The 17,372-nt window shown below is 45.1% G+C and overlaps 1 protein-coding gene and 1 pseudogene across 1 annotated transcript in view; one reads left to right on the plus strand and one right to left on the minus strand.

Annotated features, from left to right (window-relative positions):
- Nucleotides 1-2,657: 2,657 nt before the first annotated feature.
- Nucleotides 2,658-17,372, minus strand: part of Gatb (glutamyl-tRNA amidotransferase subunit B) — a 71,357-nt gene continuing 56,642 nt past the window's right edge. The window contains exons 11-13 of the mRNA XM_028789470.1: nt 12,787-12,865; nt 4,887-5,021; nt 2,658-3,539 (exon numbers count right to left, since the gene is read on the minus strand). Of these exons, the coding sequence (XP_028645303.1) occupies nt 3,411-3,539; nt 4,887-5,021; nt 12,787-12,865 (343 nt within the window). The 3' untranslated portion in view covers nt 2,658-3,410. The remainder of the gene's footprint in view (nt 3,540-4,886; nt 5,022-12,786; nt 12,866-17,372) is intronic.
- LOC114640539 lies at nt 10,109-10,315 on the plus strand (annotated as a pseudogene).

Below are 17,372 nucleotides of genomic sequence, written 5' to 3' on the forward strand. Positions count from 1 at the left end.
AAACCATGAGGGAGATATCTTAGCCCCTTTCCGAGTCAGCCACCAGTCTGTGCATCATACGACACTAATTCCCCATCATGTTTCAGCTTAGAGCAACTTGTCAAGAGTGAGTAGTCCACCCTTAAGTCTGTCAAGGGAGGAGACATTGTAAGAGAACACAATTGGCGTTTTCTTCTTTTAGGATGACCATCATAAACCCAACGCCTCACAAAAAGCTCTTAGAGGACTCAGAATGGCTTCTGGGATCATTCTGCATCAGCAAATCTCTTCTCCATCCTGGTATTTATTAGTCCAGCACTTGTTTCGGAGGACAGATTATCTCGGCAGCTCATTAAATCCATAAACAGGGCTTTCACAAGAGATTTTCTGTGAGGCTCTTTAGGGACAAGGACCATCGGGAGGCTGAGGAAGGCACAGTGGGTAGGTATCTGTGGATTCTTGCTCTCAGAACCCTTAGCTTGGACTGGTCACAAGAAATTGTGTTATCTTTGAAGGTGTGAGTTAACCCAGGTCCCTGTTGCCCACACAAGCCTGACCATAGGATTCTGACCCTGTGTACTCGGTGTTCATTGCAGGGCTCTTTTATGGAGTTTAAATGAGCCGTGTCACTTCAGGACCTGAACAGATGACGGAAGTACTCAGGCCAGATTATAAATTTCACTGAGCTGAGGCTGCACAAGTCTGTCCTCTTTAGTGACATTTTACTGGGACAAGGACCACCAAAAGCCAGACTGCTTTTGTCCCTACAGACATTTTACAGAAGGGATCTGGTGCTGATTATCTTGCTTACAAGACTTCTGCCTAGCCATGACCTGGGGAGCCAGTGAAGAGGCCATAGAACACAAGCTTTCTACCTCCCTGCCCACAGGCCAGCTCTGGGGCAAAGCAGTTCCCAGGTGTATCTGTCTGGAACCTGCCAAGGCAGCCCTGTGGCCTCAGCCACATTCCTTCTGGCAATGGGCAAATTACATGGCCTTCTAGGTGGAGTGCTTCTCCTTCCTTCCTCTTTAGATCCTTGAAATGATAACTAAATTCAATCTAATTGAAAGATACAATATAAATTGTAGGCCATGCCATAGGCCATAATACCAAAATGGCTAACTTGAAGAAGTGCAAACCTGTCATGACATATTTTCAGATTACCAATAATTAGGTTAAGGGTGGTGGTGGTGTGGAACTCAGCTTGGGGGAACACTGATAGTTTTTCTATCTGTGCCTTGAGAGAAATGAACAAAAGTTCCACTCATGCATGAACCACTCACGAACCTCGCAGGTACAAAAAGCTGGCTTTTTGGATAGAGATGACCCAGAATTTAAAATCTTGGTAATTAGCAGTCTTCCTTTGTTCCTTAGGTTAGATTAATTTATATTCTATGTTAGCTTCCACCTGGACCCTCAACCAGCCACGAAGCATCCACGTATATGGTTTGGTCCTGAGCAGGACAAGCTGGCTCTGGGGGACTGAGAAATCAACAGTTTGTAGCACTTTTTGCTTCCAACCATGGCTTCCAAGTCCCCTATCTGGCTATAGGTGTGTGGATTCCACTGACAGATGGCAGTGGCTTCAGCTACGGTGCCGACTCATACATCCTAATGAGACTTTCCCTAACTGGTACAAACAACCCAGAGCATGTTCATGTTCATGCAAGAATGGAAAGTCCTCTTTTACTGGGCCTATGTACCAGCAGAGCCATACTCTGTGTGCATCTTTTAAAGTGCTATATAAACACATCTTTCAAATGCATCTAGTCATGCTCATTCAGAGTTGGGTTTGCCTATTTCCCTAGTAGCTGTGGCTATGAGCTCTCAAAGCCTGCCTTAGGGTCTCAAGATGACCAAGAGAACGAGGTGGTTGTCAAAGCTAACTGGGAGGAGCCTTGTAAAGACTGCATGCTGATGGCATCTCCTCTGGGAATATTCAGTCCATATGTATTTTCCAATTGGTAAAACAGGTTTTGGAAATGGTTTCCTCTGAGCTGCACTATCCATTGGGGTGAGCCCAGGACATTAGCTTCGTCAGCACTTTTTGCAATGCTTGATAACCAAGTCAGACGAACCATTTTTGGTAAAAATGGAGGTTATAAAACTGAACTTTTCTGTTCTTTGGGATACAGGCCTTGTCAGATTAGAATCTGAGCACTTTGGCCACTGGAGTTCAGGCTTAGAGAACAGCAGGTCTCCTCTTTCTCTCACGTAGGGAGGCCAGTGAGAAACACTTGAACAGCTAGCCTCATCAGGGTAACACATGTGGTCTGTGGCTTCCTCCTGCTTGTCTGAAACAGACTGCAGAACTGATGTCCACTCTATCTCAGCTTTTGGCTGGGCGAGGTTGCTTTCCTTCACTACTGCTTAGCAACGCTGGGAGCCATCTTCTGGTGATGGGTGTGTCCACTTTCCTTGCATTCTTCAGTTGCCCTGGAATGAAGGTGCCCAGCAGAGTTCTTATCAGGCCCGAGAATCTGCTCTAAGATGAGGGCCTCCAAGAGTTCCCCCTCATTGTCAGTTTGACAAACTTCTAAAATAACCATTTCAAAACTAGTCATTAGAGTATGGTTTGTGTGAGGTACCAGACATGTAAGAAACAAGGGGGAACATGCTATCCCAGGACTGAGGACGGAGGCAGCTGGCCTTCATCACCATTCTTCACAACAAGACAGTTAAAGGTCAAAGGTCAACATTCTGCTTTATTAGATTATAATCTTATTCTTCCCAGGTCAAACAACTTAATGCTTCAGCTTTTCTCCTTTTTTTTTCTTTTTTTTTTTTTTGCCTAAGCATTGTGTGTGGGAGGGGTGTAAACTATACAATCTCTTAAGTGGAAGTTAATTTTTATGTGCTATTTCAGTATATATTTTACTCATTAAATTTATCTGAGAACTTGTGTGTCACCTTAATTCACTGGGAGCTGAGCAGGCAGTAGTACCCACACTCAGCAGGCATGTGCCAGCCCCGTCCTGCCGGCCCTTGCCTGAACAACACGTTCAGCTCTTTTGTTTTGGTAGTTACCAGCCATGCTTAGGTCTGAATACACTGGACAAGCTGCCATGCTCTTGATCGTCGGCCTATGGGATGGGGAGCACTGCTTGGGTTGAGGGAGCATCCATAGCATCTGAGGTGGAGACATGAACTTTATTCTGTGTAGAATTATGATTTCTTTAGTCACTGCTGCCACCATCATGGAGCCATTTTCAGACATCGAGGCTGACACTCTGGCTGCTGGTCTTCCATGATGGCTGCCTCTCAGGTCACGGGGTCTCAGAGGATACACACATGTAAAGTATTGCCTCCTAGGAAGTGTAGCTTGGCAAGAGACTAAGAGCTACAACGTGTACAGCACATGAATGGCAGCCCTCTCGGGCCCCTCTTCCCAGAGCCACACTGTCCTCTCCGGCAGAGGGACCCCACATGTCTCACAGTGACAGCTTCCTCTCCAGTATTTCCTTTACCAGAGTTGGGTCTGCTCTGCTTTGGCTTGCTTGCCGGACCAGACCAATCAGCTTATTTATAGCCTTGGGGTTTCTCTTCCTCACATCCATCACCTGTAAAGACAGAAGTTAGGAGGTGAACATGAAGAGACTCCCACCAAGAATCCTAAAGGTTTCCACTGACTGCAAATTAAATTCAGATTCTTTCTTCCCTTCATGAAAGCTGTAAAACGAGGGAGAGAGGAGGGGATTAACTTCTGAGAGGTTTCTAGGTTCCTGTCAAAGGGGATTTGGCTTCTCTGCCTTCTGATTAAAATGAGCAAGGGGACAGTGATGGGTCACAAGTGACACTGACAGCCGGCAACATGGGTATGCTGAAACCAGAACACTCTCCTCTGGGTCCACAAAGCAGCAGTCGCAGGGGATCATCGCTGTGATTCTAAACAGCCCATCGAATCAGGCCGGGGTGCCTCTCGAATTCTCCAGTGCTGTCTGGCAGACACCCTTGCTCCCTGCCAACTGGAACTGCTCCTTAGGAAACAAACCTTTTAGGACGGCCACTCACTCAGTGAGGGCTGAGCAGGAGGGGCGGGAGAGGCAGGAAGGAGCACCATCAAATAACTGATGCTGGCCTCCTCTGCAAGTGCGATGATTGGCAGTGAGTGTGCTTGAGTACCACAGGGCAGAACGACTCTGAAACCAAGTGTGTTCTTATCAGTCAGGGCAGATGGGACAAGAAGATGGGGACTGCTGGGATGCTGTGGGCTCATTTTCCTTATCAAGGGCTCTTCACAGAGCCTCAGTGTCCCCGCACACTGACGGGTGGGTGTGCACTGTTCTCAAAGAGATACTAGCAATTTTTTCCCCACTGAAAACTACCTCTTTAGACAATATGATTAGATCTGGGGTGGGTTGGGAGGAAGGGAGCCCTGCAACTTGGCATGGTTTTTCTATCTTGTGCTATGCTAAGAACACAAAATGACTTGGTTTTCAGCCACATTTCTGTCAAAGGATTTTCTCTGTAATTTACAGATCATTTTCCTCTCTGCATTTTCTCTCCTCTCAAAAGCCATAAAACTGAAGCATTTCTAGTCCTTTCCTCCCTCACAGCTGAAGGAGAGGTGGCCACAAAGAATGGAAATGGCAACTCTGGGAGAGATCGAGCGACAGACCCTCAAGTTAAAACTTGAGCTTGGCTACTTGACCACACCCCTGTAAACTGACTCCACAGAGAGCAAGCACTAGCAAAGACCTTTCCTCCCAGGACCACGCAGCTTCACTTCTCATGTTAGTGGTTAATATCCTGGACATTTAACTACTGACACATGAGTAGGAGTTGAGAGGGCTGGGCCAGTCCTCCTGAGGAAGCATCTGTGGCTACAGCACAAACTGTGAACAGGTGTCAAGCTGGCCCTCACTCCTGTTTCGCACAAAGAACTTGCTCCTATTGGAGATAGTCACCACTTGGGGGTGTCCATCTATGGTGGCCTGGCAGAGCTCTTCCAGGGCCTCTCCATCCTGCATCAGCTCCAAATGCTGTTCTGACACGATCTGTGCTGCTGTCTTCCCCTCCCCTTTCCACAGCTCCTCGAACACCTGCAGAAGAGAGGGAGAGAGGAGTGTGAAGACCTGATGTTTCTGCCACCTCCTTGTACCTCTGTGGTGATGTGGAGGACAGGGAAGGGAGCTGCAGATCCAATTAGCACTCAGATGCATGGCCTGGCCCAGGGAGAAGCCACCATCTCTCCTGTAACAGTCCCAGAGGGCTAGAAACACCTTCCTCCAGCAAATCAAATCTCCTCCTGGGGTTAGCTGGCTCCCCTCATGTAGAGGATGAGGACTTAAGTCAGCCAGGTGTGTCCCCCACTTGCTGACTCAAGTCAAGCAACCTGTCCTCCTCACAGAGGGCTGGTGATGGATCTAGCTTGAGTCCACTGAACTAATTAATGGAGGTGACATTTTATAAAGGATGGGCCACACAAGCAGCAGGAGGAAGCCACTGCATGTATAGTCCAGAGAAGTCTGCGTGCGAGGAAGCAGGGCTGAGGGGGACAGGAAAGTAACCCCATAATGAATATATAAAATAGAGGAAAACCAAAACCAAGTCACAGTTCACAGGCTCTGGCCTTCCTTCCTTGGGTCCTATTGGGAGAATTGAGCCAAATATGACTAAAATAATAATCTGTCAATGGTATACTTATTTTTCTACTTAGATAATAACAACAGATCTCCAAAGGAGTCAGATTCAGGGATCAGGCCAGTTGTGGAAGGCATGTGCTGCTGTGGTTGTTTTCCTCCCTTAGCCTGCAGCCATATTACACAGGGGCACTCTTGTCTCTGGTATCACTGTGCAGCCCCTCCCTCCAGGAAAGACTGTTCTTCAGTAACCAGCACACACGCCACACTGAAGAGGAGGAGATGCTCTGGGTGACAGCAGGATTAAGTCCCCTGGGCCCATGAGAACAGAAAACAAGCCTGGAATATGTATCATGACCGTGCCTCCATTCAGCTAGCCAGACTCCTATACACCTGGCCCAGGGTGCATCTGAGGAGAATCCCTCTGTGGGCGCTTCATGGGCACCTCTGTAGCCACCTCTACCTGGTCCTGGTGGCCCAGGAAAAACACAAGAAATGTGAACCACAGGCTTTCAAACAACATTTATAAGGTGTTCAGGAAAAATATGGAACACAGATCTTCAAACCTATTCATGGGAAAATAAGCCTGACCAGGAGAGAGGTGTGAGAGGGAGTGGGAAATGGTGAGGACTCTGTTCGTGAGCATCCCCACCAAGTGAGTTAGAGCCTAGAGAGGCTTCAGTGCGGGTCATCTGGGCGTAAGCTGCCCACAGGCAAGTCTGAGGAGCTTCTGCTCTATCTCTGGCTTGTTTTGCTTAGCTAAGATTACAGGGGTACAGAGCTTGTTCTGCAATTATAGGGACCTGAGTTGGTGCCATCGCTGGGCAGTTGGGGCCAGGAGGATCCCTTCAGGTTGCTGGCCAGGTAGTCTAGTCAGACTAGAAAGCTGCAGATTCTGTGGGGTCCTTGCCTCAAAAACTAAGATAGAGAACAACAGTGTGTCCAGCCCTTTCTACTACAGAAGTATTTGCTTATATTAATAAAAAATGTTTATCAGCTCTATTCATAATTACCTAGTGAGGTTAACCCCCATCCTTCAAGGTCATCTGCACAAACCCCTTAAAAGTTTCTAGTTCAGACATCCAAAATCAGAAAAGACAATCCTCCAGCTCAACTCAGAACAGCCTGCAGGTAATTACCTGCTGGACCCTGACACAGAGAACTTGCAGGGCAGCTCCTTCCAGGTAAGGAGGCAGAGCTATTCAGCAAACATAGAGAGGCACTCCTCCTGGCTCCTCACAACCCATCCTGGGGTCACTGGGTACTCGTGGGCCAGGGAACCACTTCTCAGGCCCAGGGAACCCTGAACAGGCTGACAAAGGAGTCTTTCCTTGCCTGGGGCCCAAGGGTCAAATACTGGTGGGTGCTGGGGCCACATCACCTGGATGGAAAGTAGGGCTCTCTAGCACAGGCACTTCTCAATGTTGAGGCTGCGGCTCTGGAGAAGGGCTGGCCATACAGTCACATCATTCAGTGGAACATAGAGACCCAGACACAAGCCAGGAGCCACAGACGGGGCAGTGAAAACCTGTGTCCCTGGGAACTAAATCTATACTCTCCTTAACTGCTGTCCAACTCTGCAAGGAAACTCCCAGGCCCCTTCTGTCATTGCTCACCCTAGGCTTTGGAATCAGGATAGGGAAGAACAGAATAGCCTGTTCAAGGGAAATGTCAGGGAAGGAGCCATGTCCCTACAGAGAAGGGACACCTCTCTTGCTCAAAGGCAACTATTCTAAGAGGCTGTTCCTGTGGAAGGGACAAACCCAGCATAGCCCCTAATGGGGCAGGGCAGGATGAGGTGTGCAGAGAGTGGAAGAGCACCTAGAGAGACTTCAGTCATGTGACACCGTATCAGTGCATGGTACATTGTAACATTCCTACATTTCAAAAGCCTCTGGTGTTTTCTCTAGGATTCACTCCAGAGCACACAGAGGAAGCTGGTTTAAATGGCACTAGGGCTGTATTAAATGTGGCTTTCATTTTTACAGACCCCCACTTCCTGGTCCCACTGGAAGACCTAAGTGGAAAATGTTCAGGAGACATAGGACCATCTACTTCCATCTAGACACTAATAAAGAAGCTACAACACATCCGGCATCATTTCCCCGAGCTGTAGCTTGGCTAGCAGTTGGGACGTAGCCTGGGCCACCTAAGACTAAATGCAGGTTAGCTGTGAAGCTGATGGCTCTGGAGTCTGATGTGTCCCAGTTGGCCCTGTCCTTATGAGGAGAGGTGACAGGAATGCCACCTGCCACTTCAATACACAGACCTGGCTCCTGAAAGAGGACCGCAGGGTGCTTTTGTCTACAGTGGCCAGGAGGTTGTGCATCATGGCACACAATCTTCAGGTTTCTATTTCTGAAAAATAGGACTGCTTCATGGCAGACACCTCTTACCGTCCTGGCCCCAGGGTGCTGAGGGGCTAAGGCCATACGCCTCAAAGGCCCCGTTGGGACACCCAGGAGGAGGAGGAGGCAGTGACACAGGAAAAGGACAAAACTAATTGGCAACATTGTCAGCAAGAGGCAGGTGGAGAGAGGGATTAATAACGGAGTATAACACAGAGGAGGGGTGTCTGGGACTCAGTACACTCTGCGGACAGGACGAAGCTCTGTGCACATCTGTGTCCGCAGTCAGTCATGCAGTCAGCTTCCTCCCTCACCTCCTGGCCGTCTAACATCCGTGCCGTCTCGTCCAGCACTGTCAGAGGCAATGCTAATCATCAACAGGAGTTTCTTTTCTGCCACACACTTTCTAAAACCTAAGGTGTTGTTAGACTCCTCTGTTAATGCATTAAAACTAATTATAACACATCTTTCTTTTTATTTAAAAATTATAAAAATAAGATACAAAAAGACATTTAACCGAATTAGTAATTAGAGAAACCCACCCCTATCCAGTGAGATACTACCTCATATTCAGGAGCATGACTGTAATAAAAATCATGTTTGGTGGTGATGCCTATAAAGCTAGCACTCAGGAGGCAGAGGCAGGAGGATCTCTGTAAGTTTGAGGATAGCATAGTGTACACAGTGAGAAATCACACAGAAGAACCCACTGTTGGCACTTAACTAAACCAGTATAATTCCTAGCTGCATTCTAAATACATGTTCCTACAGATAAGGGCAGCTCTCAATCCTCATCAAGGAAGCTTCTCTTTGGAGCAGACAGAAACATTACGGAAACCGCAGCTGATCAAGATTAAAGCACAACTGATAAGGGGATGCTCAGCCCCTACTGACACATCTATAACACTACCCCACACCCAGGGCTCAGGGAACACTGCAAGATCAAAAAGGGTTGAGAAACTGGATCTCCTAGAAATGATGAGGGAACTTCACTTATAAAACTCCAACAGTATGGCTGCATGAACAAGACCTCAACAGTTACAACACCAAGGCGTGCTATTATGGAAGGGGCAATCGCACAGGTGCCAACCCTAGACAGAAGCTACAGGCAATTAAAGACTGCTGAGAGGGGGATTAGCTGCTGCAGGAATGAGCCCTGACTGGTTATCCAATATCAAGTAAACCCTGACAACATAAACAGTCTGTATGACTGGCAGATCTGAGGAGGGAAGCAAAGGCTGAGAGCACACTGAGATAAGCAACGGCAGGAGGGCACTGGAAGCCATGTATAGGAGGCCATACTCCTAAACAGACATGATCAGAAAGTATCTCCACCATAGTATTATAATCAAGCTGTCGAGTGTTCAGGACCAAGAAAGTGCTGAGATAAAAGCAGCTCTGTTAGAATTACAGCAGATTTCTCACTGGAAACCTTATAGGCCAGGAGGAAGCAGAATGGAAAATACCAAGTCCTTAAAAAAGAAAAATCCAAATAAGATTATTATTCTTAGCACAGCTGTCCTTCAGAGTGAAGGACAAATAAAGCCCCTTCAGGACAAGTGAAAACCAACCAATCCTATGAGAGATCATTGAGGAAATTGTGTGTCTAGAAGTGAAAGACAGGCACCACCACATGTTATTAGCAGCAGAAGAGCTAGAAAAGATGGGAAGTAGATAAGAAGCAAACATTATCAATGCAACTAACAAACATAGAGATGAAGAAGAGGAAAAATAAAAAATATTCATTTGCAAGAGAATCAACAGAATGGAAGGCACAATCTCTACTCTTCAATAGGCATACATTCAGTAACACTGAATACAAGGGAACAAAAGTCTCCAAAGTTTACAGACTCAGCCAGTGGTGGCATGTATCATTAATTCCAGCACTCAGGAAGCAGAGGCAGGTGGATCTCTCTGAGTTCAGGGTCAGCCAGATTTACAGCATGAGTTACAAGACAGCCAAGGGTACACAGAGAAACCCTGTCTTGAAAAACAAACAATACAGATTGGCTGAATAAATTAAAAAAAACTAAGACTCAACAAAGTGCCAGTAACATGAAACTCACTTCACAAATGAAGATCATGTAGACACTGAAAACAAAAGGATGGAAAATGGTATTTCAAGAAAACAAATGGGGCTCAATTTTTCTTCTAAGCTATGTGTCTCTACCCTCTCAAACCGCCATCCCGTAAACAAACATGGATCAGGTAATGTAGTTTGTTGAGTCAAGTCGGCAGTTTGTAAAGGACTCAATTCGGTTGGTTAAAAGATGCACCAAACCTGACAGAAAAGAATTCCAGAAGCTCGCCATGGCCACAGTGATAGGATCTGCTATCATGGGATTCACTGGCTTCTTTGTGAAACTGATCCATATCCCTATTAACAACATTATTGTGGGTGGCTGAGTTCTTTCTCATCATGGGACGAGTGAACCAATCGGGGTGATAAGCCCATGAAGTAAAATGTTGCCTGGATGCTTTGTGTTTTTGTTTCTTTCCATCTTCTTATGAGGTTTTTTATTTCTAAATTAAAATAATTTCAAAATAAACACTTTTTCCATAATAGAAAAACAACAAATTAAAGAAAAATCCTAAGACTGGCCAGGAAAGGTCATTACATAACTATAAAGGGATCAGTCAACATCATCAAAAACATCAGTATGTATCCAATGCTGTGGCATCCAATAACAGAAAACATCAGTATGTATCCAATGCTGTGGCATCCAATGAAAAAACATCAGTATGTATCCAATGCTGTGGCATCCAATGAAACAACATCAGTATGTATCCAATGCTGTGGCATCCAATGACAGAAAAAATACATCAGTATGTATCCAATGCTGTGGCATCCAATGACAGAAAACATCAGTATGTATCCAATGCTGTACATCCAATGACAGAAAAAAAATATGAAAATCAAAAAGCCACGTGGGTGGCATACAGCTGTAAATCCCAGCACCCTAAGGCTGAGACCACAGGATAACAAGTCTGTTGACATCCTGAGCTACACAGAAAGACTATCTCAGAAAACAAACACAGAGAAAACAACCATGGGAAAGGGAACTTTACTGACACCATAGGCATACAAATGGTTAGACCATTTTGAAAAAACAGTCTATTAGCATATTGAAAAATACTTGGTAGTAAGTAAAAAAAAAAAAAATCAACATGTAATGACAAGCCACAGCATTGGCTCCTCTCTTGTGAAGTCTCCATCTCTCGGAGTTTATGTTTGGCTGCCTCTGGCCCCACCTCCCTCCTTTTCTCATCCCTTGAACATATATATGAGTGGAGTCCCAGAATAATGTCCATCCAATAGCAATGACAATGATTTTCCAAGGTAGTATTTGAGGATCCATATTTAATGTATTACTGAAGGTTTTTGTCCGTCGACTGAAAGCAGGATCTTCTTAGCTCAGCCTGGCTATGAACTATGTAGTTCAGGATAACTTGGACCTCTGGATCTCTCTGCCTTAGTCTGAGTACTGGCATTACAGGCTTGTATCACCATGATTGGCTATCAAATCCTTTATAATCAATAAACACAATATACATTATTTCTGCTCAGAAAAAGCAATAATTTTCTTACAAACAGAGAGCTAAGCATACAAAACACAAGACAAACTCCCCAAGGCCCTGATCCTTAAGGGAGATTCCTCCAGAAGCACACACTAAACACTTTGCAGATCAGGTTTTCATTTTCATTTCATGGCCACACAGAAGCCAGGATTCACCCTGCTCCTTTAGACATGCTGGATGGAAGTTGATAAAATCAAATGTCTCTGTGCAGGTAAGGCTGGCTGTCAGCATCTTCCAGCCGTTCTGTTTCCCTCCACTGGAACCATCTTGTTTGGTGCAGTTAGGTTATTTTTCTGTGGGGCAGGGTGGGTAGGAAGGACAAGGGGAAGGCTGTTGCTTCCTTCATTTCAAATGCCACGATTCATCTGCCTTTACATGTATATATAGTTTTTCTGCCCTCGAGCCATCTACTCTTTCCGCAACTGCTGAGCACTGTCATAACATTTGTAATCCTCTGACATCTACACAAGCCAAAGCCCTTCCTAAGTGCTGGGTCCCTGTAGTTGACAGCATCTTGTGAGGCAGCTCACAGAACTTCTCCAGTCCCTGTCTCCAGCTTCACAGTAGAGAGCTTGGAGTCTGCTCAGTCGTATCTCATAATTAACCAAAAGCAGCCGCTTCCCCAAACCCTCTCTTTGTAACCTGCCACTGCTGTCGGAGAGTATAAATATTAAATGCAAAAGGCACCATTAAAATAACATTAGGTTTTTGGCTGAAGTGCTGACAGCTGTGCAGTCTCTGAAGTTAAGATGAGGAGGCCGCTAGGTGTTCTTTATCTTCCTGGGTACTCATCTATAGTTTCTGAATTCTAGGACTCTCTCACCTAGCCTTGTTAGTGGGGGTAGTTAGGCAGGTAGCCACTTTATACGATACTCCTTTTCCTATATCCCCACACCTACATAAGCATGTAAAATAAATCATCTCCGAAGCACACAGGGCTGACCCCAGCCTCCTGACAGAGGATCAGCTATTCAAGGACAGGTCTGAGACTAGGGCCCAATCTGTGGGTGCTTGGCCATGACACAGGGAAGCTACATGGTCAGCAACATTTAGGGGAGACGCAAGGCAACGCACAATAGTTCTCTCAATAAGTTAAAACCAGAATCAAAATCCCCATGCTGAATTCCTGCGCAGAAATTGTTGGCTTTCTACCTTTGCCAGATGAAATCCTCCAGCATTCAGACTCATGGGTACTTAACACTTCAGTCATGAAATGCACTTAGTGATACCATTTGGGTTTTACAGAAAACGTGAACTGGGACTGTGGAGCAAGAGGAACCTCTGGGATGGACACATACCTGCTTAGCTGCTGCTGAAGAAATTGCTTTCCCGTCCAGCAGGTCGAGGAGTTCGGCAAGTGCAGAGGGTGTGACTGGACTAGCAACCCCAGAAAAGAAAAAGAAAGTCAACCTCTTATACCACCAAGGTGTCACTGGCTGCCAGAATCTAAACTCTCACTCCTGCCTGCTTAGTCAGTCACACCCAAGGACAAAAAAAAATTAAAGGCTAACAGGACTCTATTATTATTAATTTTTTATTTTAGGATAATGAGTTTTTATACTGGTATAAATTTTAAAATTCTTTTTTTACCACTCAACAATAACAGCTGTTTGGCAGCAGTTACAGCAATAAACAACTGCTCAGTGCAATCAGTTCAAAGAAGGAGGTGACTGCAAAATTCATGAACCACAAAGAAAAAGGGGAAAATAAAATCCAGTAATTAAATACTTTTGACTAAAAGATCAGCCTAAAAATTACTTCAAATAAAGAAGCCAACAAAACCACTTTCCTGAATGTTTTTATCCAAGAAAGTTCCTTCTCATTGTACGTGACTTTCCACAAGGGAACACCATGTCACCAGACATTCGCCTGTCCACACAGGCCTTCTATATGCATTGTCCTTGTGCATCTGCAGACTCAATGGCTTTCTGAGCATGGGTGGGCCTAGAGCCTCACAGATAACATGACACAGAAAGTTGGGGGGATGCCCCACTACAGGTGTCTGACTCACACCCACAAAAGAGAGGCATGTGGTCAGACTGCTGAGGAGTCATAGAGCACATCTTTACAAATACATGGTCTGGCCACTTCTAATCTACACAGTAACCAGGATAATGAAATAGCTACCTGAAGCCACTGGGGGACTAGTTAACATAGAAACCCTTTATAAATAGTGCAGAACTGGATCAGTGTAAAGGACTCCGAAACACTTAATACAACTTGAAAACACCTTCTGTAGAAGTCTTGGTTCCTGTCATTCACTATTCAGCTCTTCAGAAACATTTAGATAATAAGCAGGGAACTATAGCTTATCCCCAGTGCCAGTTTCGATGAGCTCCAAACCAATACTGTTCAAGCTCACCACACTCTAATACAAGTACCTTATTAGGGTTCCTTCAGTCTAAGGAAGTCTATCACCCTTAAACTACTACTTATTCCAAAATATGGATAAAAGGTAATTCCAAGTGGAAATGAGGTTTAGAGATTATCTAGGGTTACTTAATTTGTACTCAAAAGGTTTATGAACTATCCTGATTAAAGTCTAAAAGGCAGGAGGCAGAAGGCAGCAAAGTAAACAATATAGTCTTTTCTAACCTCCCATCATCATTGGCAACAAGAATGAGTTGGTTTTCACAATGTAGGTTGCTCAGATGTTCTACAATCCATAAAATACAATCACCATTTATCTTATAGTGTAGACCATGTAGAGAACCCATTATAAGTACAGAGGCTGCACTAGGTTCCTAGAGTGTGCAAAAAGGTCGAGATTCATAAGTCAGTGAGTGCCATGGTCCATTTGAACTGCTGCAACAGAATACCATAGGTGAGTGGTTTATACATAGAAACATCATTCCTCACAGTTCTCAAGGCTGGAAACTGGAGGTAAGGTACTACCGAGCTGGCATTTAGTGAGTTCCTGCCTTCTTGTTCCTGATATCTTCTTGATGTGTCCTCAAATGAGTTAAAGGGTAAGTAAGCTCACCCAGGACTCTTGTATAAAAGTATTAATCTTATTTCTTAGGCTCCACTTTCACAACTCAGTCACCAACACCCAAGCCTATTGCCAAAGATCACAATATATGAATTTGGAGCATGCACAAAAATCTATACCATGATGCTATGAGAGGTAGAGAGGGACAGAGAAAGGATATATGATCACCTAGGAATGTACTTTGCCATATAGAAATCATCACATGACTTTAACTGATTAGTTTGGTTATACATTTCTTCAAACAGATTTCTTGACTGACCTAATGGCAGATGAGATTTCTCAATCACATTTTTGTTCTCACAATGCATGATACACAACAGACCAATAATTCCTGTGTCTCAGGACTTCTCACAAACTTAAGACAACCAGAACACTATACACACGGCTGGCACCTCTTTGGTACCTGAGAGTCTGGTAGCCAGAACATATTATTCCATGGACACTAAAGTCTGTGGATACGCACATCCTTTGTATACAGCTACATAATCTTCATCTAGAACGTATGCACACCCTTCTCTAGGCTTTAAATAATTTCTTGATGGCTTACCTAATATGGTATGGATGACATGTAAGCACCTGTTACATTGTGTTGTTTAGGAAATACTGATTTAAAAAGAGTCTGCACATGTTCATTACTGATGTAATTTATCAAAGATATTTAATCTGCAGTTGGTTGAACCCCAGATATGGAAGGCTGACTGCAAATTGCAGCTATGCCAGGGCTAAACTTGTGAGCCCACGACAAAGATCAGTACCTGTCACAATGATCCTGAGAGACACCCCTCATCAGTTAAATAAATAAACCATCAGAATTCGGGCTCAGTGGTGGCAGCTGCACAGCCTTCTAATTTGCTGCTGTCAGATAATCTTGGGCTAATGTGTCTCCATGAAAGAAAAACCTGACATCTCAAGGTTAAGCTTCCCATACTCCTCCTATCATTCTCACGGCAGGGTATCCAGGAAAGAGTAGAATGGGATCTTTAAGTCGTCCAGTTTCATTCAGTCTCTTCCAGCTCTTTTAGGACCACAATTCCAGCTCCAGCTTGGATCCCAACAGCAGATACTGATACTATTCCCCCATGAAATGGTGGCCTGTCTCAATCCTACACTGTCTTAGCTATCACATTCCCCTTCCCTTCTGCTAAAGCAGGGCTCAAAAGGCCCCTGGGAAAGGATGCAGAGGCCTGGGCCTCTAGGTGGCACGACCTGTTCACTGATTCTTTGTTCTCTTACTTCTGGGCTCCATGTGGTACCCTACTCATAACAACTCTTCTCCAGGGTTTTCTTCTTAGGCATACTCTTAGCTATTTCCTAAGAACATCAGCTGAGAGACAAGTGCTTTCTGGAGACTCTCCTCCTTTCCCACTGCATCTAATCACTCCTGCATACCCTGTGCTCATCACCTTCCCCCATCTTCCTGAAGTGCTTGGCCCCCTTGTCCTGTGGCTTTCATTTTGTACCTTGTACATTGCCCCTAATGGGAAACATCTCAACTGATCCTGCAGCTACTTGCCCTGACTGGCTCAGTACCTTTTGCAAGTAAATAAATGTACATTTAATTGTTACTTATTTGCCATCTGTGAGGACATGTCATTGGGATTATATCCTACCCACTGGTGATGCTCTTCTCTGAAAGACCACACCCTCACTAGCTGCTGGTCAGCCTTGCTTTCCCTCCAGATGTACCCAGACTCCAACACAATAGCCTTTCCTGGGGTCTCTTGGGTCCTTACTGTTCTTAGCATCCTGTTTTGCTTCTTTCCTCCTCAACCTGGCAGCTCCCTGCTCAATTCTATGGCGCCCAGACTCTCCTCAGTCTGCAGAGGGCAAGCACGGCAAGCCCAGGGCTACCACTGCTGTTTCAGCTCCTCTTCCTTCTACCTGCTTCACTCATGCGCTTCCAGAGAGGTCAAATCTCACCAAACCAGTGTGCTCTAGAACAGGACAACAAACTTCTGGGAAAAGCCATACAGAAAATATATGAAGCTAAAAAAAAGAACAAGGTTGGAAAGTACTGCCCAGAGTCATGGTGGGGCTGCAGTTAGCTTTGCTAATCAGGCCCTGCTCAGGAACACTGATCTTAGTGGCTAAAGCAGCTCATTCATTACAGTTAGCTCTGTGGTTAGGCTGGCACAATCTGTGGCTCCTGTGTGAATAGGGTTTGTTCCCACTGAAACTCATGCGATCTCTATGAGGTATTAAAAGAGAGACCAAGCGGGACCTTTAGGTCATTAGGACTCTCCCCTCATGGCTGATTTACTGGGTTACGTTGAGAATGGGTATCTAAAAAAGCCAGCTTGGTCTCCCTCATGTTCCTTGTATCTCACCAAGTGATAAAGTCTGATTGTAGCATTAGGATTCTGCCAGCAAGCCTATTCATCAACAGAGAGAAGCACTCAATCTTGGATCAAGAATAATCCTTTTTGCTTTTGATGGTCCCTACTCTGTACTAACAACAGAAATGCAATAAGGCACCCATCTGGCTAAAATCTTGTGGTCCCTGGCTTCCTCTTTATGTGAATAACCAAGTACACTTTTATTGGAATAACTTGAGGAGTTCAGTATATTGCTAGTGCTTAGGAACCTTCTGAGGAAACACCAGAAGGTCCACATTCTCTAAATAGGCTAACTCCCTTCAACAACAGCAGAAGTTGTTTAAGAGGCTGTTCTGAGAGCCCACTAAGGATCCAGAAAACACCTTACACTTGGGGCAGTAAGAGGCCAGAGTCAGGGGAAGGACAGGAGAAAATGTGTGGTCAGGGGCAAGTGTCTAGAAGTCTGCTTGCTGACTAGACTCACCAACCCACAAGTCCTTATAGCACCCTGAAGACAATCTTGTTGACATAATCAGGCTGTGTGATAGTCAGTGTATATGTGACATAAATAAGGAAA

The sequence above is a fragment of the Grammomys surdaster genome, unplaced genomic scaffold (assembly GCF_004785775.1).
Source record: "Grammomys surdaster isolate TR1022 unplaced genomic scaffold, NIH_TR_1.0 125834, whole genome shotgun sequence".
Lineage (NCBI taxonomy): Eukaryota > Metazoa > Chordata > Mammalia > Rodentia > Muridae > Grammomys > Grammomys surdaster.